The sequence below is a fragment of the Nansenia antarctica genome (genome assembly GCF_963989245.1).
Source record: "Nansenia antarctica genome assembly, chromosome: 8".
Lineage (NCBI taxonomy): Eukaryota > Metazoa > Chordata > Actinopteri > Argentiniformes > Microstomatidae > Nansenia > Nansenia antarctica.
This window is the reverse complement of record NC_137678.1, coordinates 41,771,728-41,786,451: the sequence shown is the minus strand read 5'-3', so window position 1 is coordinate 41,786,451 and position 14,724 is coordinate 41,771,728. Positions and strand designations below refer to the sequence as shown.

Sequence of the window (14,724 nt, the reverse complement as noted above, 5' to 3'; positions counted from 1 at the left end):
ACTAGCCGTAAGTCGCTCTGGATAAGAGCTTATGTTATATTACAAAAATGTAAATGTAAATCATTGTCATCAACATCATGATCATCATGTATTATTAACCATTGTTGATTACTGACAAGGTCTCATTCAGAGATATCACACACATGCATTAAGATTCAAATCCTAAGATAGCTGCACGTTATATTATGCATTGTTAATTAAACTCTTAAAAAAAATCGAATTGCGCTCAAACTTCAAAATATACAGACGATTTAGAAATCAGTTGACACTCTTTTTTTTTTTTTTTTTTTTTAAGAAAGACGGATAGTATCAAGGGAAAACAGATGAGGACGGGTGACAATGCAACTTACAACTTTGTGAATTCCATAAGAAGTGAAATGGATTGATTGACTAATCAAAATGTATTATGGCAAAGAGTTCAATCAATCAAGCAGTTCTTCACAGATAAAGGGACGCTTGGAGTGACAGTCCTGATCGCTCCATGTGTAATTGGGCTCATTTGATATGGCCCCACAGTGGTTGCTCAGAGGCAGCTCAGGCTGGTTGACTCCCTCCCAGTTGGAGTAGCCCAGGTCCACTATCTTCCCATTGGGCCACATCCAGAAGCCCAGCAGACGGCTCTGAAACAGGCCCATCCATACAGGACCGGTTACAGAAACACTGCTAAAGGCGCACTTCAGCATCGGTTCCACCAGCTTTCTGTCCTCCGCAGACTCGATACTCAGAGGACCGTCGAAGTTATCGTCGCAGTAGTTCCAAGCTGTTTCCCAGGTCATGCTCTTATTGACGAGTCGGATCCTCACTTTACCTGTAAGACATTTTCTACTATCTTAAGGAACATAGTTATTTCTTAAAGGGATTGACTTAAGCAATGCAACTGATATTGTTGCCTTGTTTCTTTCAAGGCATTGCTACTGAATTGTAAATGAACAGAACTGCTGATGATTGGCTGGCACAACAAGCTAGGTTATCAACTACTGTAGGTTAACCACGTCCTCCGCGTCAAAATGACATGTCTGAGCTTGCCCCGTTTTCAAGAAATGTACACGTGCTATAAATAGAGTTGATAATGGTTTGTGTCAGTGGAAATGGACAACACTGTAACTAGCACTATTATGTGAACACACCCAGTAATGAGCTCTGCTCGTGGCCTGACTACCAACTGTGGGGCCCCCTTGGCTAGAGCATGTTATGGCTGAGGCCCCTTGGTGGTTGCCCTGCGTGCCCTTTGGTGGTTGCCCTGCGTGCCCAGAGGGTAATTTGCCCATGGCTCTGCTGGGTTTATGTCGTGTTTGAGTGCTCGTTGTAAATAGGAAACTGGGGGATTTCAAACTTAGAAACTCTTGTCACCATCATAATACCCTAGTTTCCCAATCGTAAGAATGTCTAACTGCTTTTTTGCAGTACTTTAAGGTCTTTACTATTGACATAGCTCACTACTCTCCAATCATGTTCACATTCCTACTTACCCTTGGAGCAAAGAGGGCTTCTTTCCGTGTCACACCTGTCAGTCTTTATTGTCTTTATTATTCCATAGGATTTATGAAAAAATGTGCAGCTTTGCTTGACATTGATTGGCATTGTTGTGTCTCCCCAGTCTCTGAACGCAGAGCACCTTCCATCATCCCACTGCCATTCATCATGCAATAGGCCGATCCAGAAAGGAGCAGGGCTGTCCATCCCTTTCTTAATCACATGGTCGTTCTCAATGTCGTCTCTGATGCTGACCAGGTTAGTGTGATACTTAGTGCAGTACCTCTGAGCCTCACACCACGTTTTGTTCTCCTTAATCAGAATGGAGGTTTGATCTGTAGTGAACAACATGATACACAGAAAAGACTTGTGTTGAACGTAGCTAGTTAAATGTTGATATCGTTTTGACATTGGGGTGAATTTGACTTTACTTACTATTTGTGTAGCACATGAAAGGTTTCTTGTCTGTGCAGTTAACACTAACCCATGCGGTGTTATCAATGGCTCCACATTGTTGCGTTCCATTTAAAACTGGAACAGGTGAGTTATTGAATGTCACTAGGTCACCATTTGCCCACCTAGTTGAATTTACTGCTCGATGGAGACTAAGCCATAAGCCCCTTTTTATGATTTCCCATATTTCACAAGCATCCTCATCATTGTACACAGTGGCTGGTGTATCCCCTTTCTCCTTGCAGTATTGTTGTGCAGGAGTCCACTGTAGTTCGGTTGTCGTGTTAATATTGAAAGATCTTAGACGACTTGATAATGCCGTAGAGAAGAGGGCTGGGGGAAAAGCAAATATGAACAAATCAAAATAGTTCTAACCTAATATAATTAAATATTCCAGATCAGTTACTTTTTATCTGAATTTCCGGCATCAGAGTTTAGAATGGCTGCACATGCCACATTGCAGGTGAGCGTCAGTTACATTTACAATATGAAAATAAAATACATATGTGCAACATATGTACATATTTGTGTATAAAAAATTACAGTACTGTGTATCACTGTTGTCCCATCCGTATACATTTAATGCGATAGGGCACTTGATTATTTAAGGGTGATGTCACACAGGATGTGAGGAGGAATCCACTCATCCAGGCTGGACTCTTACCGAGGCAGAGTATGGGGAAGAGAGGTCTCATCGTCATGGTGACAATAGGCCAGGGTCACAGGTAATGCCAGAGACTATGATGCTTGTGGTCTGTGGTAGCTGAAACAGTAGAATTCAGATGGTTGAATTAATCACACGACAACCATGGTCATATTTGGAATAGGTTGGAATGATCTAGAATCATATTATCATCATGTCTTTCCCTTCAGTGGAGTTTTATGATGGTTTTCACACCTTTGGGTAAATCCTTGAATTTAATATATTTTGACTGGTATGGTGACTGCCATCCTGATAGAACCTATATTAGCAACATTCTTAAGCGCCATGCTTTTACAACAAAAACACTACAAACATTCTAGAAAATCTATAGAAATGGTTAATAGTAAATATATGAATAAGTATGTGAACCCTTGGCAATGGCAAGCAAGTACCAAGCACTCAACCCTAAAAAGTTACACAATAGTTGGATGGACTCAATCTTTCACATGATTTATTAATAAACATAAATCCCTCTGAAAGGATCCTGTCTATCATTAAAAAGTGGATGGTGAGCACTAGCTCAAAGTAACAGCCGGAGAGTAATGAAACCTCGCAGGAGGGCTGCCTTAAGGCCAACGGTGACTGTGACTAAGCCACAGACCTCAGATGTTAAGATGGGACAAATACAATAAATCCTTGGGTCAACAACCTCCCAGTCACTCCTCAAAACTGGCCTGTACATTACGACAGAGGCCAGATTACAACCCTTACTGAAAGACTGAAAGACTCCCCATTACTGCAATACGTTTGAGTGATAGTGCCAAAAAGTATCAAAGTAAAGCTTTCAATCAGAGGAAAATCTAACAATGTGCATCATCCAGTCAGCACCGCCCCTAAGCTTCAAGCATGGTGATGCATGTTGTCTCCAGGGGCTGGAGAGTTCAGGATCAAGAGGAAAATGAATAAAGCAAAACTGAGACGAAGGTCTGTAAGTCTGAACCTGCTAACCACTGAGAGAGAAACCTTAACATCGGGGTAGAAATTCACTCTTTGAGTTCAGTTGAGAAAATATACAATCACAATACCAAAGCTATACTGGAATGACTTAACACAAAGTGAATTAACGTGTGTCGTGTTTACAGATAAAACATAAACCAAATTGAACATCTGAGGGAAGACTAGAAGATTACAGTCCATCAACAATCCCTAACTAACTTGATAAAGATTGGGCTATTCAGGAAGATTTGGCGAATATTGCCTAGACTGGTGTGCAAAGTTGGTAGAGACTTATCTGAGAAGTATCAAAGCTGTCATTTCTTCTGTCATTTCTCTTTGAAGTCCTGACTCAGGGGTTCACATACGTATTCACACAGTGCATCTTAATTGGTCATTTTTAAATTATTTTCTCAACTTTTGGGGGGAAAAAACACTTTATTTAGAAAATGTGGAGGTTATTGTCTGAATTGATTGTGAACAAAATTAACCCATTAAATGTATTTTAATTTCAGGCTCTAATGTAAAAAAACAACAATAACACATATGTCTTCTCTGCACTGTATTTACTGGATACTGCAATGTGTGTCCTTGAGCCTAATGTGAAAACTGGTCCAGTGCTATAACATTAGGTACATTGGAAAGATGTTTTCTTACCTGCTGTTGTCTGTGCAGAGTTGAGGATGGGAGACAGTGAGAACACAATACTGTACGAGTGTGACAGCAGTTATATCAGTATTCTGAGCCCTTGTCTCCCTAAATGTGTACATATTCAAAACTCAAAAGACTGAGAGGTTTATGATTAACCAAGTGCAAGCTAGCTGCATATGAGCAAAACCTTGGGACCACAATTGGACACACTAGACAATCTACTACTGTACAGAAGCTGCTTTGGTGTCACTCTCAGCGACTAAAAAAGCTAATTGAGTACATTTACATTTGACATTTTTAACATTTAGCAGACTCCTTTATCCAAAGCGACTTACAACAAGTAAAGTACAGTACATTTGTCTAAAGTAAGTGAATCATCTATACATCAGTCATCATAATAATAAAAAAAACAAAATCTATGCTAGGACTAAGGGCCAACTGCTAAAGCTAGAAGGCAGAATGCATTTTCTTAATAAAAATAATAATAATAATAATAACTTTAATTTCTATAGCGCTGTGGGGAGCATGGCGCGTTCTGGTCTACAGGGGGAGCCAGACTGTCGTTGGAGGGGGTTGACGAGCTGATTGCGGACAGGTGTCAGTGACACTACCCTATGGCAGGCCACTTAGGATACGACAAAACACTCAACCGGATAATGGCTCGATTCTATTGGCCGGGGATTCGGGCAGAGGTGCGGTGGTGGTGCGCATCTTGCCGCGAGTGTCAATTAGTCAATCCCCGACGGTGCCCAGGGCGCCGTTGCGCCCCCTCCCCCTGGTAGAGGCACCATTCGATCGGATTGGGATGGATATAATCGGGCCATTTGAACGTTGCTCACAGGGCTATCGGTTCGTGTTAGTCCTCATAGACTACGCGACTCGATACCCCGAGGCAATACTGCTTCGTACTATCTCTGCAAAGAGTGTAGCACAGGCGTTATTCCAGGTCATCTCCTGGGTGGGGATCCCGAAAGAGATCCTCACCGACCAAGGCACTAACTTTATGTCACGAACACTTAGGGAACTCTACGGGTTGTTAGACCTGTATCACCCGGCCACCGACGGGGCTGTGTGAGCGGTTCAATCGGACGGCAAAAGTCAATGATCCGTAAGTTCATACGCGAAGATAGTCGTAATTGGCATAAGTGGTTAGAGCCAGAAGCTGTCGGAGCGAGAGGGCAGGTACAGCACGGTGGAGAAGGAGTGCCTGGCCATTCGGTGGGCGGTCGGCGCCCTCCGGTACTACCTGCTGGGGCGCTCGTTCACCCTCTACTCCGACCATGCTCCCCTACAGTGGCTCCACCGCATGAAGGATACCAACGCGAGGATCACCCGGTGGTACCTCACGTTGCAACCCTTTAACTTCACAGTGGTTCATAGGCCGGGAGCGCAGATGGTCGTGGCCGACTTCCTCTCCCGTGTTTTCAGGGCTAATTTGAAAGAGAGTCCAGGGTGGGGGCGTTGCGGATCACTATGGGGAGAGAGTTCCAGAGAGTAGATGCGGCCACGCTGAAGGCTCTGTCACCAAAGGTCCGTAGGTTGGTGTGGGGGATGGATAGCAGGCCCATGTCTGCGGACCGCAGGTTCCGGGAAGGGGTATGTTGGGAGAGGTGGTCAGTTAGGTACTGGGGGGCGCAGGTGTGGAGGGATTTGTAGGTGGGGAGGATTTTGTATGTGATGCGGGACTTGACTGGGAGCCAGTGAAGGTGAATGAGGGTCATCACATGTCCTTTTCTTTAGATGTTGTGATGAATCCTCATGTGTTTCCTACAGTAGCTACTTATGTCTGTGACGGGCATTCTCAATCAAATAACTGAACTTATCTCAAAGATCTGAATGATTGACTTACTGAATCATTCAGTGCTTCTTCATTGCCTAATCACTTATCACATAAATTACTGTAAGGGGGCAAATAGGTAAGCAGATAGCTTTTTATGTAAACTAATGATTATTGGAGGACATTATGACATGCAATAGCCACACAATATTGAAAACCAACAGCTTATCGTTCACTATTCCCTGCAGTAGGAGATTCCTAGGGCTTTAGATAGTCCGCCTATAGATTGTGTAAATATATATTCAATGCAATGTGTGATGTATTATGAATACCTCTTTTAGTGTACTACTATGTTCTAATTTGCATACATTTTCTATTGTGCATTGATGATTTTAAAATCAGAAATGTGACTCAGAAATGGTTGTTGAGCTGAACCCCACTACGTCAGGGGATATTTCTCTCTGGACTGGTGAGGGTATCCTGTGGATATTCTATTAGTGGCAATTGATTTCGAGACTGTTGCTTCATAAGACAAGTTGAACTAAAGAGACTGAAAAACAACTAGGATATCAGGAGTGTGACAGGGCCATATTGGCTTTCTGTCCCCTCTGGTAAACCAACCAACCAAACAAACAAACAAACAAACCAACTTCACTACCATGTAAAAAAAGAGAGAGCTGAGAGCCAAAAGACATCCTCATTTTCCACAGAAGTATCCGCCATCTTATTGTGAAATTGCAGTTTGTCCCTTCCGGCCATCAATTTCATTGGTTTCTTGGCCCAAAGTGACATCAATGCACGGCACCTCCTTCCAAATGTTGAACAAAATTCAATATGAGGGCGTCCGAAGCAAAGAAAGAAAAACACAAGGGGCCTCATTTATTAAAAAGTACTTGAACGTCATCTTTGACTTTCACGTAAGCATATTTTTCTAAACGGACGTAAGCATTATTTATAAAACGGGCTGAGATGGTTTAAAGTTGCGTACGTGCTTCCTTCTATAAATACCAACGCAGGTAAAATGAACGCAGGTGAATGAGGCTTGTATTAACGCCCTGTGATAGCGACTCAATTATAGCGGCTGAATTAAGACAAGTGCTATAATATAGGGTAGGCGTTCGTCTGGAAGTGGGAGAGGGCAGAGAAGGGTGGCTTCTCGGTAAATTGCATTTGTAACGTTTGATCATGACAACTAACCAGGCACATGCTTATACTCTGCTCAAGTTGTAAAAGAAGATCAGGGGAGGTGGTGGATTTTATCATAAGAGGACAATTTTAGCATCCCCTCAGCGTCAGTGACTTCAGTGTCAGTAACTTGGTAAAAATGTCATTGCATGTGTGCGTGCCCCCTCGCACCTTGAAATAGCAGTAATACCACGTTCATTGATAAACCGACATTAAGTATGGAAAGAGGGGGGCGATTTTGACTGTTTTTATTTCAGGGGGGATGCCATCCCCCCTCAACTCGACAGCTGCTTATACTGTAATAATATAATGGTCTTATTCTTATCAGGTGGTCTTATTCTTATATGGCTGCTCACTCCCTGACACCGGAGAAAATCCAGTATAATTGAGCGCGTGGCCGGGCAAGGTCCGTTGTGGAACGCACTAGGCATGTTGAAGGGGAGATAGAGGGATATAAAGGAAGACTGAAATACAATCATAAACATCAGTTCCTTTTAAATCTTGAATTAAACTCATTTTCTCGGCTGATAACAACATCGTTAATTTTATTACGAGCCACTTGCATGAATTACACTAGGCAGTGCGGCTCACATGCCTGTAATAACTCTGCATAACCAGTAGGTAATGTGTGTAAGCAAGTTGAATACTCGACGTCGAGCTACGATCGTTTCCACGATCAAATTGACTCACGTTGAAATTGTATAAATCACTACGTTGACGTGGTTTTCTACGTACGACACGGGTAAGATCAAAGCACGTTCTATAAATGAGGCCCAAGGTGTACCACTATGGTGGGGGAATGCTTCCTTCATTGAGGAAAAGGCTTTGGCACATTGTAAACCGTGTAGTTGACTGGCACCTTACTGTACTTCTAATGGATTCTCGCAGAGAAAAAAACGAAATATTGAAATTATCTCAACTCAGGCCAACTGTTGTTTGTTATTGACTCAGTAGAAGCTAGATTACTGCAGTAAATAGCAAGGTTGGGAGTCAACTGAACTTACATTCAGTCAATTCAGGAAGTAAATACCATCGCAAATAGGGCATTTATTTTCAATGACTTGACAATAAACTGAAAATGCAATACTTTATTTGAGTTTTTATTAGAATTGTATATTTGTAAGTTGAAATTAAATGGATTACTGTGTGTGGTGCACCCTCCAGTATAAGAGGTCTAGAACTAGTAGGTGTGATGGTTACTGAACCGAAGCTCTGTATTACTCTTCTTAGAAAACCCGTCTTCCTGGAACGCACTCCTGAATGAGTCACATGCAGGGGAACTGGGGGAAGGAGACTCATCAACCAGATTTAATGCAAGAGGAAAGAAAACAATGTAAAAAAAAAAGAAGAAGTATAGGCCTATATCAGTCAGATGTCCTATGATAGTTAATCAAATAAACACATTCTCACTTAAACGTGTTTCACTGCTCCTCAGTGTACCATTTCTATCTTCATGATTTAACATATCATGTTTTTTTGTTCTGTCATTTGGGAGTCGTGCCACCATAGAGACTCATCTAGGCACTGACTGATGTGAATGTCTCACTTCTAACGACTCCCATATGAGAGAGATGACCTCATCATCATCCAGTAATGCGGCACGGTTCAGTTCCGGCATGCCTCATTGGTCAGCCCTAATGCTAACTCTGCTCTGCAAATGGCCGTCTGGCACCTCTATGAGTGTCTTCTCAGGCTCCAGTAATGGCTTCCATGGTGGGGGTCAGGGGTGAGAGCCCTTCTCCCTCTGAACACATGTCGTTATTGTAGCGTTGGGCGGCCCAATGGGCCATGAAGGCAAATCTAGGGGCTACCAACCAGGTGGGAGCAAGTCAAAAGATGGAGAGGGGTGGTTAAAGGGCAGGAGAGTCCATCTGTTGTTTGTCTTGAAGTTGTTTTTAGGCATGCTAATTTACAAGAGACGCCAACTAGAGGTCTTGGTGTGTAAGTAGCAGCTTCCCATTGTAAAGACTATGGTCATTTGACCCCCGACTGGGCGCTAAGAGTAGGTGAAATAGGCACAGCTGTCCTAGTGTTAAGATGCCATATTGTGGACATTGTATGTAATATTGTTATGGTCGTCATTCATATGTTAATTGCCTAGGTTATGTATCACAACACTGTCTCTCAGGAATGAGTGCGTGAATAGTTGTTGCTTTGGTTAGACATGAAATCCCATGTGGATAATGTCAATGCTGAGCTCAATGTAATAACTACTCAACACCATGCATCCTACTCCCTGCTGATAATTGGTCTGCAAATCCAAGCAATGTTTTTTTTTTTTTTTCAAGCCTTTCTTTTCATTATACAAACGCCAAATGTTGAGTCATCTCCCCTCCCTGTTAAACACTGTGACTGCATTAACTTGCGGATTCGCTTTACCCAGGGGGGCTCATTTAAATGTCAGGTTTCATAGGTGGGCTCTGATTTGTTATTGAGGGAGGGGTAAACGGCTCGACCCCCTGGTAAAAGGCAAGTACTGTAAGCCTTTGGGTCAGAGTTCTGGTAGGTTCTAAACAGCCCACGGCAGGCCACATCCACAGAGGCTCCATGGGCCTTTTCATAAAGCACATATTACAGTACCGGCTAGCTGTAAACATGCAAATGTGACCATGGCTGCAACGAGAACCTGGAAATATTCAAATAAAGCCCCCGCTTGAGTCACGGCTGATATCATGAAAGCGCCCTCTTTGCATATACCCCTCTCATAACACAACGTTAGCTTTTACTGAGGCAGAATGCCATTTTATACGTTGTGGAAGGTGTGAATATTAAGTATAGTTTCATTTATTCATTTATTATAATAAGCTGGTAATGCTTGTGTTTGAGAACGTTACATTACATTTACATTTTACATTTTGGGCATTTAGCAGATGCCTTTATCCAAAGCCACTTACAACAAAAAGTACAGTAAGTGAATCATCAATCCATCAGTCATAGCAAGAAAAGTCATCTCTGCTCGGGCCAGGGGCCTTTGGCAGTCATAAGACTAGAAGAAGGAAGAATTAAGTTATAATATACAGTAGAGAAACTGTACAGGGGGGAGGCTGCTACAGTACATATGCAGGGCCCATAAATAGTCAGACACTAATCAATAATATATGGTTGGACATAATTACAGTAGAGACAGAGGCCATGCATGGGGGAGAGTCATAAAACCACAGTGACGCCTTTTCATCTGAACGCAGCTTCACATTTGACTTTCAAATAGGGTCCCTGGTTCACATCCCTGGTTTACATCCAAAGGCCCTTTGTCTTTGTTCACAGAACACACAGGAACCGGGGAGGAAGGGGGGAGGGCTCAGATCTGAAGGAGGATAGGAGAGATGGGGAGACTAGTGGAGGTAGAAATCAGTGGACAGGCTCATTGTAAGGCATGGGATGGTATTAAACATGCATTCCACTGAGTCCTTCCTCAGATCTCTGTCATGAGCATACAGTATGCACACTTTATCATTTGGTGGCACCAGCACATGATTCGGTCACACCAAAAATGTTGTCTCGATCTTAGAGATGAACTTGTCATTGCATTCAGAGACAACTTCCTCTTTTCATTACAGAAAAAAATCCTCTCCTCATTACAATGGTATCACTATGTTTCAAACTCATACAGAGAGACAGCACATGTTAGCCTATTCTTTGATAATACAAACAATAAGAAATGAGTATATACATTATTTGATCATGACATCCAGTTGCATGCAGAAGGTACTTCCAGGCAACATGCATAACACTAAAAGTATAAGCCAAGACAATACATATGAAAGTCCAATGGAGAGACAATGTTAAATTAGACTTTTATTTAAATAACTATCCTCACACCGATTATAAGGCACAGTAGATCATGAGCTCTCATGAGAGAAAAGCTAAATACATTTTCATTTTGAAAGGCTCAGCTCTGTACACAGGCTCATCAGAGATGCAATGTCCTTCTATCCTATCCTTCTAACATCAATGTTTTCACTGATGTCTAGTAAGCAGTTGAATGTCCTGTATCATTTTATACGTAGCATAACTCATAGGCTATTAGTTTGCGATTATATCTAACATGTTGCATTCGAAAAACACCTTGTGTGACCAACTGACCTCTGCAGCCCAAGTGCAAGACAAGGCGTTTCACCCACGGAAGCTCCCCTCATGATGTTGAGCAGCCCTCTTACATTGCGTGACGTTAGAATTATAAGGTTCTATCTCCATTTTTGGTCGAAATTGAGTTTTTTACATAATCTGATCCATTAGGTGTTTATTGATGCCTGTGTGGTGTTATTTTTAAAATGTTGACATTTTTTAGTTAATAATATATAAAATACAAAGGTTCCATCTCACAAAACATAATGGAATGTAAAAACTTTGACGCTCAATATCTCTGAACTACCCTAAACGGAGATTATAGAACCGTATTATAGAACCGTATAATTCTAAGCTCACGATTGGCCCTTAAAATAAACAAACTACTCAATTATAAAAAGGAATTAATTAACCCCCCCCCAGCTGCTCATACCCCCACTAACAGCAATGCCTGAGAACATCAGAAGCAGGGACTTGGATTTGAAACCTGAAAATCGATGATGAAATGAGTGAGTAGAAGGCCTGTATGTTTTTTATCGGGGATGAGACGGGGCTTGTTGACACAGGCTATCTCACTGTGCGAGTGAAAAGCATGAAATGATCAGGTCTCAGATAAATGACACAACGCCTCCAGCTGATCTATGCGAGTGCACCCGTCTTGAACTGATAAACAGCTCCGGTCATGAGAGCGTTGCATATATGTGTCATTATATCGATCCCAACTCATCCAAACCTGCGGTATAATATCTAGCAGGAATCAGATCATTCTTTGCCTTTGGCTCCTCAATATTGACATTGCAGCATTCAGATACAAAAAAACACAATAATAATAAGTAACCTAAGTAAGTAAAATACGTAACCCTACATCGATAAAGTAATAAAGTGATGGTTTTTACAGTGGCTTCTATAGTGCAAAAATTCTGTGCAGAGTATGATGATATGAAATGCAATATAATACCGGGCGGCTGTGGCGCAGGAGGTAGAGCTGACGTCTAATGATCGCAAGGTTGGCAGATCGGCGGTTCAAGCCCCGGCTGGCCACATGTTGAAGTGTCCTTGGGCAAGACACTGAACCCCAAATTGCTCCCAGTGAGCGGGCCGGCGCCTTGTATGGTAGCTTGCCGCCATTGGTGTGTGAATGGGTGTGTGAATGGGTGAATGAGAGGCTGTTGTAAAGCGCTTTGGATAAAGGCGCTATATAAGTGCAGTCCATTAATACAATATGAATGAATGAATGAATGGTCTTTATTGTCATTAATATAGTACAGGTACCATACAACGACATTTGGGAGGGGGGGCTCCCCTGGTGCTAGGAAAAAAATACTAAAAACAAGAAGGGAAAAGAGCTGGTTTACATAAATAAAGGCTATATACACTATCCACTATACTATACTATACAAATGTGTGCTGTACTCTATGCTATGCTATAAATATCCTAACATTTCCTATCTCTGAACCTTATGTGCACGAGGGTTGTCATATTGCACATAGTATTATTGCACATTCATTTAAAGTGTCGCAGTTTGCAGGTTTGAAATGTTCACAGTTGTGTTTCAGTATTGCACTGCAATAATAATAATACAATAATAATGTATTGCTGCCATCAAATTGTCTAGATTGTCCAGGGCCTAGAACCTAGGTCTTTGCTGTGTTCAGGGCCTGAATGGCCCTAGGGTAGAAGCTGAGCTTCAGTCTATTTGTCCTTGCGGACATGGTCCTGAACCGCCTGCCCGAGGGCAGCCGAACAAAGTGTTCGTTCCCAGGGTGGGATGGGTCTCTGGAGATCTTGGAGGCCTTCCTGAGGCAGTGTGTGTTGTACAGCTCTTCCAGAGAGGGGAGGGGGGCGCCGATGATCTTCTGGGCCGATCTCACGACTCTCTGTAGCGCTTTCCTCTCTGCGGCTGTGCAGCTGGAGAACCACACGCAGATGCAGTAGGTGAGGATGCTCTCCACTGTGCAGCGGTAGAAGTTCACAAGCAGCTCCTGTTTGAGGTGGTATTTCCTGAGGACTCTCAGGAAGTAGAGCCGCTGTTGTGCCTTCTTGATGATGGCTGCTGTGTTGGTCTTCCAGGACAGGTCATCCTGTATGTGCACCCCCAGGAATCGGAGGGTTGAGACTCTCTCCCCCCCCGAGATGCAGCCCACCACGGTGGTGTCGTCTGCAAACTTTATGATGGAGTTGCTGGGGTGGACGGGGGTGAAGTCGTAGGTGTAGAGGTTGTAGAGGATGGGGCTTAGCACGCAGCCCTGGGGGGACCCAGTGCTGAGTCTGAGGGCTGTGGAGGTGTGGGAGCCCACCCGCACCCTCTGGGGGCGGTCAGACAGGAAGTCCTTGATCCATGCACAGATGGAGTGTGATAGTCCCAGGTCTAGTAGTTTGGTCACTAGCCTGTCTGGAAGGATGGTGTTGAAGGCAGAGCTTAAGTCCACAAAGAGCAGTCTCGCGTAGCCCTCCCCCTCTCCAGGTGGGATAGAGTGGAGTGGAGAGTCGTCGCGATGGCGTCCTCTGTGGACCTGTGGGCTCTGTAGGCGAACTGGTATGGATCCAGGTTGGGCGGGAGGCGTGTGACTATGTGGGCCCGGAGCAGTTTCTCGAAGCACTTCATGATGATTGGTGTGAGTGCCACCGGGCGGTAGTCGTTTAGGCAGCTCACCGTGCTTTTCTTCGGGACTGGGATGATTGTTGAGGTTTTCAGGTAGGGTGGGATGGTGGCCTGGGACAGGGACTGGTTGAAGATGTTGGTGAAAACCCCGGCCAGCTGGTCGGCGCAGTCCCTCAGCACCCGTCCCAGGACGCCATCCGGCCCTGAGGCTTTTCTGGGGTCCACCGCCTTCAGCACGCGTCTCACTTCATGCTCTGTGAGGGTGAGGCTGCTGAGAGCTGGAGAGAGTGGTGTTTGTGTTGTGGTTACCTCCGTTCGCCCCTCGTCGAACCGGGCGTAGAAGGAGTTCAGCTCTTCCGCCAGCAGGGGGTCGTCCTCTGCAACTGTGAGCCTGTTGGCTCTGAAGTTTGTCATGTGCTGAACCCCCTGCCACACCCGCCTGGAGTCGTTGCTCAGGAAGCATTCCTCAATCTTCTCTCTGTGGTCTGCCTTGGCCTCCCGGATGCCATGGTTTAGGTTAGCCCTGGTGGTGCTTAGGGCTGCCACAAACGATTATTTTCATAGTCGACTAGTCACCGATTATTTTAACGATTAGTCGACTAATCGGATAATAAATTACAGCTTATCGCACAATTACTCAATCGCTCTTATTTAGCTATCATCTTCTTAATCAGCTTCTAAATTTAGCTTGAAGTTGTTAGTTGTTGTTGTAGGTATGTGCTAACTAAAAATAAAGACAATTAAAATGATTGTTCACTCAAAAATAGATATTTTAATGAACTTTGCAGATTTATTTCTGGCATCACTTGCATGTAATGTAATGTAAAGAGTAGTAGAGAGTGCAAACTGCTCAGTAAAATGAGGTAGGCTAGGCACTAGGC

General features: G+C 43.5%; 1 protein-coding gene across 1 annotated transcript; it reads right to left on the bottom strand.

Annotated features, from left to right (window-relative positions):
* Positions 1–422: 422 nt before the first annotated feature.
* Positions 423–776, bottom strand: LOC308164219 (C-type lectin lectoxin-Lio2-like; the record flags this gene model as incomplete). Its single annotated transcript, XM_080538361.1, has 1 exon — positions 423–776. One exon carries the CDS (start codon positions 774–776, stop codon positions 423–425), a length of 354 nt encoding a protein of 117 aa, XP_080394487.1.
* Between the last annotated feature and the right edge of the window lie 13,948 nt (positions 777–14,724).